This window comes from Antedon bifida, chromosome 6 (assembly GCF_963402885.1).
Source record: "Antedon bifida chromosome 6, ecAntBifi1.1, whole genome shotgun sequence".
In the NCBI taxonomy this organism is placed as follows: Eukaryota; Metazoa; Echinodermata; class Crinoidea; order Comatulida; family Antedonidae; genus Antedon; species Antedon bifida.
In genome coordinates, this window is record NC_136231.1 from 23,793,484 (window position 1) to 23,807,922 (window position 14,439).

At 31.4% G+C, this 14,439-nt stretch overlaps 2 protein-coding genes across 3 annotated transcripts in view; both read right to left on the reverse strand.

Annotated features, from left to right (window-relative positions):
- The window catches only part of LOC144844884 (protein transport protein Sec24A-like), a 16,343-nt gene continuing 1,904 nt past the window's right edge, over window positions 1-14,439 (reverse strand). The window contains exons 3-23 of one of the 2 annotated variants that reach the window (XM_078701986.1): window positions 13,375-13,509; window positions 11,727-11,819; window positions 11,020-11,471; window positions 10,391-10,551; window positions 9,766-9,868; window positions 9,189-9,315; window positions 8,893-9,002; window positions 8,411-8,642; window positions 8,173-8,228; window positions 7,848-7,949; window positions 7,359-7,460; window positions 6,939-7,062; window positions 6,330-6,488; window positions 5,824-5,997; window positions 5,309-5,419; window positions 4,668-4,846; window positions 4,413-4,550; window positions 3,392-3,589; window positions 2,871-2,974; window positions 1,847-1,961; window positions 1-126 (exon numbers count right to left, since the gene is read on the reverse strand). In XM_078701986.1, coding sequence (XP_078558112.1) covers window positions 1,847-1,961; window positions 2,871-2,974; window positions 3,392-3,589; window positions 4,413-4,550; window positions 4,668-4,846; window positions 5,309-5,419; window positions 5,824-5,997; window positions 6,330-6,488; window positions 6,939-7,062; window positions 7,359-7,460; window positions 7,848-7,949; window positions 8,173-8,228; window positions 8,411-8,642; window positions 8,893-9,002; window positions 9,189-9,315; window positions 9,766-9,868; window positions 10,391-10,551; window positions 11,020-11,471; window positions 11,727-11,819; window positions 13,375-13,509 — 2,975 coding nt within the window. In that variant the 3' untranslated portion in view covers window positions 1-126. The remainder of the gene's footprint in view (window positions 127-1,846; window positions 1,962-2,870; window positions 2,975-3,391; window positions 3,590-4,412; window positions 4,551-4,667; window positions 4,847-5,308; window positions 5,420-5,823; window positions 5,998-6,329; window positions 6,489-6,938; window positions 7,063-7,358; window positions 7,461-7,847; window positions 7,950-8,172; window positions 8,229-8,410; window positions 8,643-8,892; window positions 9,003-9,188; window positions 9,316-9,765; window positions 9,869-10,390; window positions 10,552-11,019; window positions 11,472-11,726; window positions 11,820-13,374; window positions 13,510-14,439) is intronic. The other variant, XM_078701987.1, reaches the window with a different exon arrangement.
- LOC144844889 (DNA polymerase beta-like) overlaps window positions 13,769-14,439 on the reverse strand; it is a 15,239-nt gene continuing 14,568 nt past the window's right edge. Inside the window, exon 9 of the transcript XR_013612477.1 lies at window positions 13,769-13,783. The gene's annotated coding sequence lies outside the window, so the exon portion shown is untranslated. The remainder of the gene's footprint in view (window positions 13,784-14,439) is intronic.

Consider the following 14,439-nt stretch of genomic DNA (forward strand, 5'->3'; position numbering starts at 1 on the left):
TTTAATTGTCAAAAATTGACAAACAGTGGTATGATAACCAACCAATCAGGTACCACATTCCTTAACGTTAGTTATTCTGCAATCACGTTTGATAAATTTTCATTTTTTAAGGTTTGGTTTCTAATTCTATAAAATAAAAAAAAGCATACAAATTTAAAATATGTATAGATTACAGAAGACTAGCTTGTAAATTACTACACTCTAGGAACATTCAAGAAGAGGGTGGAGTGGGGAGGGGGTGCAGTCTACATAATGATTTGATTTTATTGAATTCAATCTCCTGAAATTAATGTTAAGAAACAAAATTTCCAGGATAGCCCAAAAAAATGTATGATCATGTAATTAAAACTAAATACGAAAAGCAAAACCGACAAAATAATATAATGACGTAACATTAAAAAAAACCTGATAAATAAAGAGGAAATATTATATTTTCAATAACGAACAAATAACACCAAAATGAAACCTAGTTATGTGATTTATGCACGATTAATATAAAATTATTTTTTGGGTAAATTCTTTGGTAATTACACACTATCAATATAGCTATAAAACTACAAAATTTACAGCTTTTATTAAAACATTTCAACATATTTGATTAGAAATAAATGGAAATACCAGAGTAAAATCTATCTAGAGAAAAAATAAATTGTGATTTTATGAATAGAGTAATATCTAGAAAAATATAAATATGATTATTTTAAGAAACAATTATTAAATTATTTTGTTGGTAATTACAATATTAAAGATGCAACTGTCTATTATTATTACCTGTACATTTTGATTAAAAACATTACATCATTTTAATAGGATTAAAGGAATGGGAAAATCTACATATTTGTTTTTCAAAAAGAAAAAATACCATGACAATGAGACATATCTAGAAAAATATACATCTGATTATTTTAAGAAACAATTTTTTAATTATTTTGTTGGTAATTACAATATTAAAGATGCAACTGTCTATTATTATTACCTGTACATTTTGATTAAAAAGATTACATCACTGAATAAGATTAAATAAATTGGAAAATCTATTTGTTTTTTAAGAAGCAAAAAATACCATGACAATGAAACATATCTAAAAAAGCATCTGATTATTTTAAGAAACAATTATTAAATTATTTTGTTGGTAATTAAAATATTAAAGATGCAACTGTCTATTATTATTATCTGTAAATTTGGATTAAAAAGATTACATCATTTAAATAAGATTAAATAAATGGGAAAATCTACATATTATTTTTCAAGAAGAAAAAATACAATGACAATGAGACATCTAGAAAAATATACATCTGATTATTTTAAGAAACAATTATTAAATTATTTTGTTGGTAATTACAATATAAAAGATGTAACTGTCTATTATTATTAGCTGTAAATTTGGATTAAAAAGATTACATCACTGAATAAGATTAAATAAATGGGAAAATCTGCATATTTGTTTTTCAAGAAAAAATACAATAAAAAAACATAGAAAAACATAAATTTGATTATTTTAAGAATAAACGAAGAAGTAGTAACGATTATAAAATTATTTTGTTGGCAATTACATTTTAAAAGATGCAATTCTTTATTTTTAGTTATGAAACGTGTATTAAACATACTGTATTAACATTATAGGAGGTTATTAACTTTCAACCAATGTACTAAACAAAAAAATATAACATGCATATCATATCTAAGTTGTCTTCGTTTGCCCATTATTGATAACTTGTTGGAGCAAGAGCAGTCAATTATTATATTTGATAAATATTATTATTATTATAACTAGTTTTTCTTTGATATTATAAGCAAGTTTATCAATATTTTTCAAATCTCAGAAGATGGTGAAATATTTTCTTACCTAACTCTTTACTTCTTTTTGCAGATGTTGCAAGTACTCATAATAAGACATACTAGACTCTGTTCTATCTTCTACCAAATGTTGTAGAAACAAAATGCGTTTTGGACTATTCTCTCTGTATAAACAATAAATCAAAGAAAGGTATTCGATTAAGGCAGAAAGGTATTTGATTAAGGCAGAAAGGTATTCGATTAAGGCAGAAAGGTATTCGATTAAGGCAGAATGGAAACAATAATATATTTTAGTATCATTATAACTATGTGAAATTATATCATTATCATTATTCAATTCAAGCAACCGTATTTATAAACACATAACAAAGTAGTTTAGCTACTACCACATACAGAGTGCGTGCATGTGTGTTTGTTGTATCATCCTAGCCTCTGTGTTTGTACCAGGCTAGGCCTAGCTCTTTCCTGGTTTTGATAACAAGTTTTCATCCAAAATAAAATGTGTTCACATTTACATATAGTAAAATTTGGATTGTGAGAGGAATAAAAATATACTAACTGCTATTTCATATATAGTTGTCAAACATTATTTTTTCAACCATACCATATACAAAATGAGATATAATCTATACCCATTGCCGAATTGGCAATTTCCAGTGACGTCATGGCAGTTACCATTTCCCTCTATTAATACTAAGCATAAATGAGATATGTAATATGTTCAGGATGCAAACATTATAAATGTTTACTTAAATAGGAACTAAAGCTCTGTCTACACTATCAAACTTTATGTGACAAAAAAATGTGATGTGCCCATATATGGACATGATGATGTCATATCACTACCATATTTAGGCACATCACACTTTTTTTGTCAAACTACTTTGATAGTGTGGAAAATGCTTGAGACAGGAAATCTCATTTCCAAATTTTCTAAAGGTTAAAAATGTTAAAAATATTTTCCTACTATGTAAAAACACATTCTAATAAAAACCAGAGCTTCTAGACATCTTGGATCAGCTTGCCCGGTTGCGGGAAAGCCAACTAGTACTGTAACAGAATGATTACAATACCTGATTATTTGTAATGGGGCATGTACTGTTCTTTTTCCTAGCAACCAGCCAATAAAGTTTCTAAGTCTTTCTGATGCAGGGTTCTCCAAAACTGGTAATTCCATCTGAAGAGATATAAAAAAAATACACCATCATTCAATTACCGTAATTATTAGAAAAGATTATTTTAAGTAAACAACCCTTTTTTTAAAATTTTTTATTATTTTTCATGAATAAACGCCCCCACATTCATAATACCCAAAACTGAACAAAAACATCAAACATTTCTATTTGTAGATATAAAATTACCAAAACAGATAAAATTTGGACTGTATTTTATGACTTCTTGAAATTAATTTTGTCAAAAAACTTTGGAGACAACTATTAATAATAATAAAATATACAGTACTGATTATGTAAGATAGTTCCACATAAGGATAGAATTACTTTTTCATATCCTTTCAACCACAACATTAGATTAACCTTAGAAAAAGAAACTATGTACAAGGAAATAAGGAAGTACATTCCATCCATTTTCTTACCGTGCTTTCAGAAATAGATGAGTAATCCGGACAATCCAGTATATCCTGACAGAATTGTGGTGATATGGCAGCCTGCACAAACAGGAACATCATATCTCCTGTATCCATCAGGAATGCCCCGTTTCGGCTCAGGTATTCCGAGGATAGCCCGAGCAATGGTGGTTGAGGCACATCCACATCTTTTTCACTCAGAGAGCCCTAATAAAACAAGATAATTACAATTATTTTCGAATAACAATTATTTTATTATTTGGTGTTTGCCTTTTTCACTATTTATCTATTAATTTATAAACAGCATCGTATATTTTGTTTGTAGAGGGATTTATCTCCACTTCACTACCTTTAGAATATTCAAATTGTTAGATAAGACGGGAAGGAGACATACATGTTGCAATTATTCTTTCTTATTCTTATTTGTACATTTGTATACACTTGAATTTGCACTTTACTTTTGTTCTTCATACCCTAATTGATAAATTCTATTAATTTTTATATTTATTTTCATCATTTATGTGCACAATTGGGTACTTAATGCAAATTTGTGTAAAATTGTCCTATTTTGAATTTCCTTTGGACCTAATCCAAGGGTCACATAAGCCTACTGAAATGACCTCATGTGAAAATATTATGGTATAAAGGCTTACATACATTTTAGCATAAGCTAATATAAGCTCTAAATGAGATTGTAAACAACATATAGGATGACAATGAATTTTGCACTTTTTCTCTTCATACCCTACTAAAAATGTTTATGGCTATGGTTTGCGACGCCCCTGCTATAATTCAAGTTTCAAAACATTTATTTACACACTCTAACATAAAAGATAATACAGTACAATGCAGTAAAATGTTTGTATAAGATCAGATGTGTTGGGCAAGCCGTAACAAAAGAAAGGATAATGAATAGGATATTTAAGAAAGAATAAATAAATAAATTAATAAATAAATTTTAACTAAACAAAAAACAAAAAAAATTTGTATGGAAAAGACAATCCACTTGACCCTAAACTACCCGACTTACCTCATCAGCAAGATTGTGAACAGCGTACAGGCTAGGATAAACCTGTAACATAATCAAACTTAATGGTTGACTCTTAAACATCTCCATAGCAAAGACTCGATCATCTAGTTTTGTACTGGAGCCCAAACGAAATGCAATCTATAAAACAAAATTGACAATTGAGAAGTCTTTAAGCATCATATATGAATAAAGCTTTGGTTTTAGTTATTATTATTATTATTATTTGAATAGATTAGATAATTTTTATACACTTACATTTTTTAACAAAGCTAATGTATATAATGGAAGCAGACGAAGACTGTATGGTATTGAGAGAGTGCCAATGGTTTGACTCGATGGTAACGTCTCCTTAAACGCTGTCATTGAGTCAATGCACACGTTAACAATAGCATCACGAGAATCTTGCATTGACGATGATTGACACTTATCAACAGCTGAAAAAGTTTAACAATTATCTCATTAAATTTTAATTTATTATATTTACTTAAAAAACCATCCAACAGCAGGTACATGCTTTCTAAACCAACAACTAGCAACATTGTATTGGTCATCACAGATAGGAAAACTGTTATAGGATTTGAACCATGGACCCTGGGATTAGTAAGCATGCAGGCTAACCACCTAGCCACTATGTCACAATTACTCTGCATACAACATTTAATGTAAAGCATATCACATTAGCATTCTGAGGAAAATGGCCATAAATTTATGCAATTTTGGAGTAATTAAACAGCCCTATATTTTGTATAAAGCTACCCTGGGATAAAACATAAGGTAATCCAAGTAAATAAGGCATCCCAAAAATATTTATTGGATATTAATGTTTTTAATGATTTAAAATTTACAATAAAAGTACAAATTAAATTAAAGATAATATTGTTGTTTCATTAACTTACCCATTCTTGATAGCAAGCCTATGATGGCCTGTGAATCTGCTCCTGCGTAGATTTCTGATAATTGACCGGTTATAGGGAGACACATGGTGTGTACCCGGATACGTCTTTCACCTATATCAAGTATAAACAATAAAAAAACAATTATAATACGTAAGTAATAAGCGCAATTGTACATCAATGACCCTCATTTTCAAATTAGGCACTCTATCGATAAATTCACAGTGCAGCACTCACAATGGCAAGCACCCCTTCTCGTGCGCCGTATTCACCATTGACAGTTACTCTAAGGGAAACATTTATCCTGAAACTTTTAAAATTCTTAATCTATCTATCTTCTATACTTAAGGAAAATCCTGAAATATTTATTAAATGCCTAATTGATACATACTATCATATGTCCTTTTATCGGAACAGCATTGCTAAGGCTGTTCTTTTGAAGCTGAATAAAAGGGAAATGTCTCTCGTGAATTCTTTAGCATGTACATAATAACATTGGTTTTTAATAATGAACATACCTTTGCTGCTTGTGTAGAGCAAGGCAGCCTGAAAGCAGGCCGTCTGTGAGTCGTTTAAAGTGTCTTCAATAGACATCTGCATGGCATAGCCAGCATCTGGGCTAACATTTGGCAGAGATAACAGATCTGTTGACCGCACAAAGAAATTGCCATGGAATGTGTGCAAAGCCAAACCTAAAAACATGAAAACAATTAAAGAAATGTTACTTACTAGCATCCACTGGATGACAGAGAAACAAAACCAAAAAAATTGCAATGTAAATAAAGACGTAAGAATAACATATATAGAGGGTGTTTTTAAATTGTGAAAACCTAAAAACAAAGCACCCACGCAGATTGTTCTGATAGTAATTGCCTAGAACTAGATTACGTCAAAACTGTATGAAATATAAAGTAAGGAAGCACATCCAAGTCTCTACATGCTCAAAATGAACTAACATACCATAACGAAACATTAAACTAACGCGAAAGTTCCTGAAAAAATATTTGATTTAGATTTAGTTTACCCTTTGTGCAACGAATCCTCATAACTGCTTCAAAGCCAATCTTTCGAGTCAGATAGCGACGAAAATCTTTTTCAAATCGATCAGCTTGAAGAGGGTTTGCATTTGTATGTAGTCCTGGGAAATGGTACACTGATCCTGCAGAAAACTTCGCCATTCCAGCTAAAAAATAAGTCATAATTTATTTGTTTTTCTTGCCAAACAGTTATTTGAATTCATTATGTGTAATACAGTACAACAGAGCATAAAAAAGCATTATATTCCTGAATTTGGTATACTTTGGAAAGGTAGTGATGTTGTATGCTCTTTTGTATGTGCATTTTTTCACATCTCAAAAAGTAGATGGACATATGAATGTGCATAAGCATAAACAGATTCTTTCAATTTGCTTAAGTGTGGTTTCCACTAGAGACGCAATGCAAAAGCATACATGACCAATGACAAGCCACTGTTCGAATAATCCATCGCTTGTAATTGTTCAAATCACTTGTGTTGCGTCACTAGTGGGAACCAAGCTTAAGTGGAAAACAGGCTTTAGTGTTGTGTATTGGATAACAATTTCATATACTGTACTGTAACAACTAAATTAACTACAGTTTACAATGAGCTTACCAAGCGTAGCCAAGTCAGCATATTGAGAACTGAACAAGAACAGATCTGCACCAATCTGTTGAGCTGAGAAGTCTAAAGCCATCTTCTTGTAGAAGTCTGTTGCGGGGCCTAAGTTGGCCACATTCTAAATATAAAAACAAATTATGGTTCCATTAATAGTGTATTTTGTTAATAGAATATTCTTTATTGGCGACGGAAGACTTCTTTCTCATTCAACATAGATTTGACGAGATTCATCAATAAGGTGGTAATTTAAGGGGTTACCCTGGTGTACTAGTTCACACAGAGCCACTGTCACAAACTCATCATAGTACTATACATTGGGCGCTCTGGAAGAACATTCTTTGACTGAAGAGGCTACACAGTATAAAGAAATAATAGTAATGCTGCATCATAACTTGGAACAAAACAACAACTAACCTTTGATGATCGTTGGTTCGGATCTTCTCTAGATTTAAGAGATCCTGGGCCGGTGGTAGGCAAACTGGACTGAATGACAGTTACACGCCCTCCAGTTGGACTCTATTGAAAAAGAATAGCCAATATTTACAGTTACGTTATGTTTATGGCCGACGTCTGTCACAAACGACAATGTCAATGGTGATTATGTATGGTAATCTCTTGATCGTTCATTTTTTTTGTAAAAACATTCATTAATTTTTATATTATTTTACTTTGATGATTGGAAATTAATGTGTTTTTTTTTTTGTAGAAAATATGGAATTTTATATATTTACAACAAGCCTTGGAATCTTTAAATTCCATAAGGAATTTTTACAATTTCTATGATATAATATGGAAATTCTGGATATAATATGGAAATTCTGGATATAATATGGAAATTCTGGAGACTGGGAACTGTACCTTGCATACACAATAAAGTTATCTCTACCTATTTAAGTCACTTACCAAGAGTTTATATGCAGCCTGTAATGCTGGTCCAAGTGCGGTCCTGGTTTCTTTGTTGTTTTCAAACAAGCTGGGCAATTGGTTTAACAGGTCTTGAACAAGCTGATAAAATAAACAACACAAACAAATACATTTTATTCTTGAAGACTTCTAAACGCATGTGATTGTTCAGATGTTTGCCCTACTCTGATTGGCTATTCCACAGTAGTTACAAACAATTACAATACTGTATATGTGATTATTATTGATGGTTAAGCATGTTGAATATTTGAAGAAAACTCAATAAATATACTATAGTTTTAGTAATATAATTAAATGTTTTTACCTCCTTTGATTCGTTTAAATTAACTAGCAGGTCACCTGGTAAAGGTAAGAAAACATCTGAAAAAACACGATATCAACAATTATTAATTAATATCATTTTTTAAAAATTGTCCTATAAAAGATTTAAATTGGGTTTTTATAATCAGTATCTACAAAAGTCCCCTTTCCAAAATGCATTTAAATACCAATAAGGCATTTATAAACAAAATTCAAAATTAATATCATGAGTTTAGTTTTACCATCAATATCAGAAATCACCATCATCTGCGGACGCGTGGCGCCCTCTTGCATGTTGTAGAAATGAAGTGTGTTGTCGTAAGTTATGAAGCCAATTTTTGTTCTCGTATCCCCTGGCAACCGATCTAACTCTTCAAGGAGAACTTGACAGAAAATAGGTAAGATTCCAGACTGGACAGAACTGAACGACACATCTAGTAAAAATAGGTAGACAGCAGGCTGAGGTGGACGCAACTGTAAACGAATCATATGGAAGAAATTAGACACATACAACATATTGAACTTATTGGCCATTATTATCAATATGGATGCAAATACGTTCCGGCCATATTCTCCTACGTGGAGAATCGCCTTTTGAACCACAATAGTCCGCCTTCTTCCAACATGTAGATTTAGTGTTCTTGCATTTTAAAAAAGACTACATTCTCACACAATATTTTCTAAATTATTCAGTGAATTATAAATTATCATTTTTTGTTCTTACCATATATTCAGATGGTGCAATAAACTCAATGGTGGATGAACGGATTTCAGGCCGTCTTGAAGGGTCACCATATGTACGTGTCACTGGGTCAAAGGTGAACTCTTCTTGTACTAAACATAAGAAAAATGTGTTCATTAGTTTACACAGATAATGCTCTTTTGAAGTATCAAGTGGTAATATAATAATGTAACAATAGATTAATAATACATATTTATATACTTTGTCACTTTAAATGTTTTTACACATGATTTGGAATGTATATGTAAAAGAATCAAGAATGTTTCCAATGTACTTACAATCATTAACTCTAAAACAAAGATTGCACCTCCAGCGACGTTGATCAATGAAACTAACAAACGGATTGATGTACGTCCTACAGGAACGACATCGAACAATCACACTTGACTGAATTACAGGTAAATGCTTAAAACAAAAAACAATAAAACAATCACTAATTAATGCATATGGGTATGCATATCATATGCAGGTTTCTATATCACATGTTTTTGCTACATCACATTTTAGGTTTTGTGATGGGTTAGTACTACTATAGAGACCCCTCTATTGTGGATAGAAAGAATAAAAGTAAATAAAAAGAATAAAAAAGAAAGAATAAAATAGACAACAAATACATCATTTGAGACGAGTAGGGGATTACCCCGGTGTACTAGTACATCACAGTCACTGGTCATAACTGGGCGCTCTTGGAGACCAGTCTTTGACTGAAGAGGTCAACCAGTATAAATAAATAATATAATAATAAAGTTGTTGCAATGTGCTGTCAAATTAATCCATAAAGGTATAAAGTGGTGTACTGTATGAACACAAATTTTAAATAATTTGTGTATTACTTACAGTATCATGTATACTTACTGATAGATCCTTATAAGGATGAATTAAAATTCCTAGGGGTAACTTAGACTTCTGCAGTAAAGATTGAGTTTGTGGTATAGAGGTGAGAGTGCATCGAAACAGGCTGCAATAAAACAAATAAAATATAATTCATATATTTACAGAGCTGTAGCCATCAGTACGGTTGATAAGGTTTCAACATGACCACTTTTGGCCAAGGCCTTTCACAACCCTGTGGTGCACAGGGGATTGTTGCATTTTTATGACCACCGCACCACTCGTGGCTATGTTACATACAAATTGGAATTCATTGTTGAGTTCCAATTGACTATCCTGTAAGTAAATTTATCTAATGATTTATGCAGTCTAGAAGGTAAACCTTTGTTCGAAAAGTAAAGTTTTCTAGTGTAGACCAGTTGTGCAAACCGGCAAAAGTAAGCTTATCAAACTTTAGTTTTCAAACTATATCAAACTTTTAATTTGTTAATAGTTTTGGAAAGTTTGCTAGAAACTTTTTGTGAGACACATCAAGATATATACTGTTTACTCCAATTAACTGGTTTACTCCAATTAACTGGACACTTCTAGATATATACTGTTTACTCCAATTAACTGGATTGACAATAATTTAAAAAACACAACTTACTCAGGGTTAACTTGAGATTTTTGATTTTCGCTACTAAGCTTCGGTTTGGGAGGCTCAATTGGAGTTTTTGGTAAAATATGTCGCTCCTGTAGTAGGTTCAGCGGCCTAGCTTCACTCTGCTGCATATTCATCTTTCCAACTCCAGCTGCTAAATTGTTCATCTAAAACATCACAGAAAATAAACATTGACAACATACATGCATAGCTTGCTTCATCTTGTTTGTAATTTACAATCTTATGATGGTTATCTACAGGCAAAAATTACCTTTGCAGATAACTGAAGTAAAAGAAATTGATATCTTATAAAACACCTGCTTTAAGGCTTGGTTACCACTTGGACGCAACAATATAGGTGACACAGAGCAGGTTAGTTGACCAATCACAAGCAACAGTTATGTCGTTATTGGTCAAATTATTTATGGTACACTTAAGCTCTGTTTACACTATCAAACTAGTTTGACAAAAAAAGTGTGATGTGCCTAAATATGGTAGTGATATGACTTCATCATGTCCATATATGGGCACATCACATTTTTTTTGTCACATAAAGTTTGATAGTGTAGACAGAGGTTTACATCCTATTCAAAGCGTAATACATACAGTCTTAAAATAGATATAGTAAAGCTCACCATAGGTTGAGGAATATGGCCAGGTTGATTGTTAGGTAAATTTGTTCCTACGGTTGGTCCCATTGTGCCTGGTGGTTGAATTGGCATCTGTCCACCAGCATGCTGATATGACTGGTTAGGGTATTGCCGTCTTCCTGCTACATTCATATTCTGGCCTGGAGGAGCCTGCATTTGACTAGTAGGGGGAGCCATGTTACCAGCTCCTTGTGGCATTGAGCCTGGGGGTGGTGGCATTGAGCCTGGGGGTGGTGGCATTGAACCTGGGGGTGGTGGCATTGAACCTGGGGGTGGTTGCATTGAGCCTGGAGGTGGTGGCATTGCTCCTGGGAGTTGTGGCATCGCATTGGATGTTAGATGCATAGGGCCTGAAGGTGGTGGTATGGAGCCTGGGGGTGCCACCATGTGTGGCGGCATTCCACCTGGATATTGGCCTCTAGGTGGTTGTTGTACACCTGAAACAAAACAAACTTTGTTTAATAAAGTATGTTCAAGTAAAAGTCACTGTGAATTCAGGGAATTGGCTAAAAAGGTGAAAGGCTTGAGTGCTATAAAGTTAGGGTGGTATAAAAAAAAGGTAATTTCAGGTAGCTAAAGTTTTCTTAGGTTGGTGCTGGGTTGAAATTAGGCCTTAAAATAAGTGAAGGTGGGTTTTCCCTTCCAATATGAAGATCATTTTTAATTATATTTTCAAAAATCATGCAACTAACCTGTTGAAGAGAAAGGTGTGCCACCTTCCAAGTAGTCGTATCTCAAGCCAGGTATTGGTGATGGAGCTGCTGATGATCTGGCTGATGAGGGGCCTAATACAAATTGTAATACAATAGTAATACATTTCAATTTAGAAGGATCAATTTCATGAAAAATGCTAAGTAATAATTCTGATAAAAAATTGTTCTAATGTAGAGTATGAACACAAAATACTTGATGATGGCCAAAATGATTGATACAAGTGGAGAGAATGATGCCTAGAATAAGAATTGAATTACAGAATTGTTTTGCTGCAAATTATAAAGGCTACCTTATAAGCTCCATGAGTTATCACTTAAAAGTTATCCGACACTAATTTACAATGTGCTGTAATATTCCCGATAATTAAAACAATTTAAATTTCTTTTCTTATAAAATACATAAATTTTGTACAATGTAATTTAAAATGTATCGTTTAATATGGGTCTCTTCAGTTATTTCAAAGAGTCCCAATAATCACATGTATTGAATCATTGTTGTGAAAATAACGTGTGTAATAAAATAAATAGATAAAGTAAATAGAGTTTGATGTTGATAAATTCATACAAAACTTAAATATTTAAGGGTCCTTAATGATCAATTGTTTCACCGGAATAGATAGGCCACCCTCATTAAAGATGTCATTAAATAAATATAAACAAATTTACATTAATTTAGGGTTAACCTAATAAAATGAAGAATATAGACAATGTAAATATTTAGTATACCTTGTAGTAATATAGAATTTGATAAAATATAATATAAATCAAATTGAATATATAAAAAAAATTCAATTAAAATGGTGTAAAATTAGAAAAAAAATAATATACCATGCCAGACTATATAATTTATTATTTTATACCTTAGTACCAATTTGGAGATGAGTCGTAGTAATTTTGTTTATTTTATTTATTTCATTTATATGTAATTTACTTTCTATGGACCAGAGTTTCCGAAATAAAAGATTGAATGAATGAATGAATGAATATCTTTTTCTACTTAATTTCAGAGATGCAGTTAAAAGAACAAAAGAAAAAGTTTTTAAAAGGTATTAGAGTATTAATACACAAACAATATATAAAACAGAAGAGAAGTCAAGTGTTTTTATCAATCCAGTTTACTTGTGTATGATGTGGCAATATGACCACATGGCTTGTGTGTGAGTTTACACACATGTTGAAAATAAATGGCAGGATTCATACTTATTACTAGAGATAGTATATTGAACTAATTAATATGTCTATGTTATTATTCATCATCTTTAACCCCTATTGACAATTGAATGTTATGTTAAAAATGTTTTCAATTTGTTTGAACTCAAATCTAATTGTTTTATCCTAATTTATAGTAAATACTTTTCTACTATAGCGTTCAATAATTATAACCACATAATTCTATCCTACAGTAGTGCTTCTAAATTAATATTATATAGCACAAACTATTATATTAGTATATTATTGTAGAAATTAATTTGGTGGTAACATGCAAAAGTAAAGAATTAATAGAAAATAGAGATTATTTTTACATGCCATAAATCATTTATGTTCAAGTAATGCAATGAAAATGATAAGCCACAAAAGTAATTTATTAATTTCAATGAAAATGCTTATTTTTTTTTTCAATTTATACCTGTAATCTCCAGTAGGCCATCCATACTCGATGCAGACATGGATCGATGAAACTCATATGTAGGCACGGGCAGCGAACCCAGGGAGGAAGCCGAGGGCGAACGGTTCAATGTTGGTGGCGGCGCATGCAAGTATCCTGAAAATTGTGTTAGTTTATGGGATGTTAGCGTAACATGCAAATAAATATTAATATGAAATAAAAACATGATAAGTAAAGCTTATATTGATGCATATAAATTATAACATTTAATTGAAAAAAAAAAACCAAAATTGTTAAAGATTTTTAAGGAAATATTATATTAATCTTTAATGTAATATCTTTATGATTTTATATTTATACCTACAGTTATTTAAAGAAAAACAAACAATGTTTGAATCTGAAAAATCACTCCATATGTTTATTTCATTTTCTTTCATAATTAATTGATGAATTTAAAATATTAATGACCGCAATACAATGTCGGTATTCTAGTAGAAATCAATTATTTCTATCTACAATGTGGTCAATATTGTTGTTTACTAACTATGCAATTCACAAATGTGATTGTGAATCAGACAGTATCAAATTTCCCAAAATCAATTGGTAACTTTCAGTGTTTTTTTTAGCTCCACTTGAAATGGGGGTAATGTAATGGATAGGGGTTCTAAAAAAGGAAAGCCATTTATAACGGTTTTTCCAGTAATAGCTGTAACAATAAACTGATTGTTATAATATGAATGTTTAGATGGAATATACTGTGATTTAATATTAAATTAATAACAAAAGCTTAGCAAAGAATAAAAAAAAGTAAAACAAAAGTTCAGTTGTTAAAGAAAATGTTTTTTTAAAGTAAAAGTATTAATTGGAAATACAGTAGAACCCTACTAGTATCAGGATTCCAAAAAGTGACCCCTGAATAGGGGTTTTCATCTTTAAAAAAAAAAAAAAAAATTCTCACTCATTAATATGAGTCCGTGCCTTTATTAGAGGTGTCCTCTAAATAGGGATGCCCTAAAGGAGGAGTTAAACTGTACTAAACGTTTTAAAGATATTGGTGGTAGCACAGTGTATGGTAAGAAGTGCAGT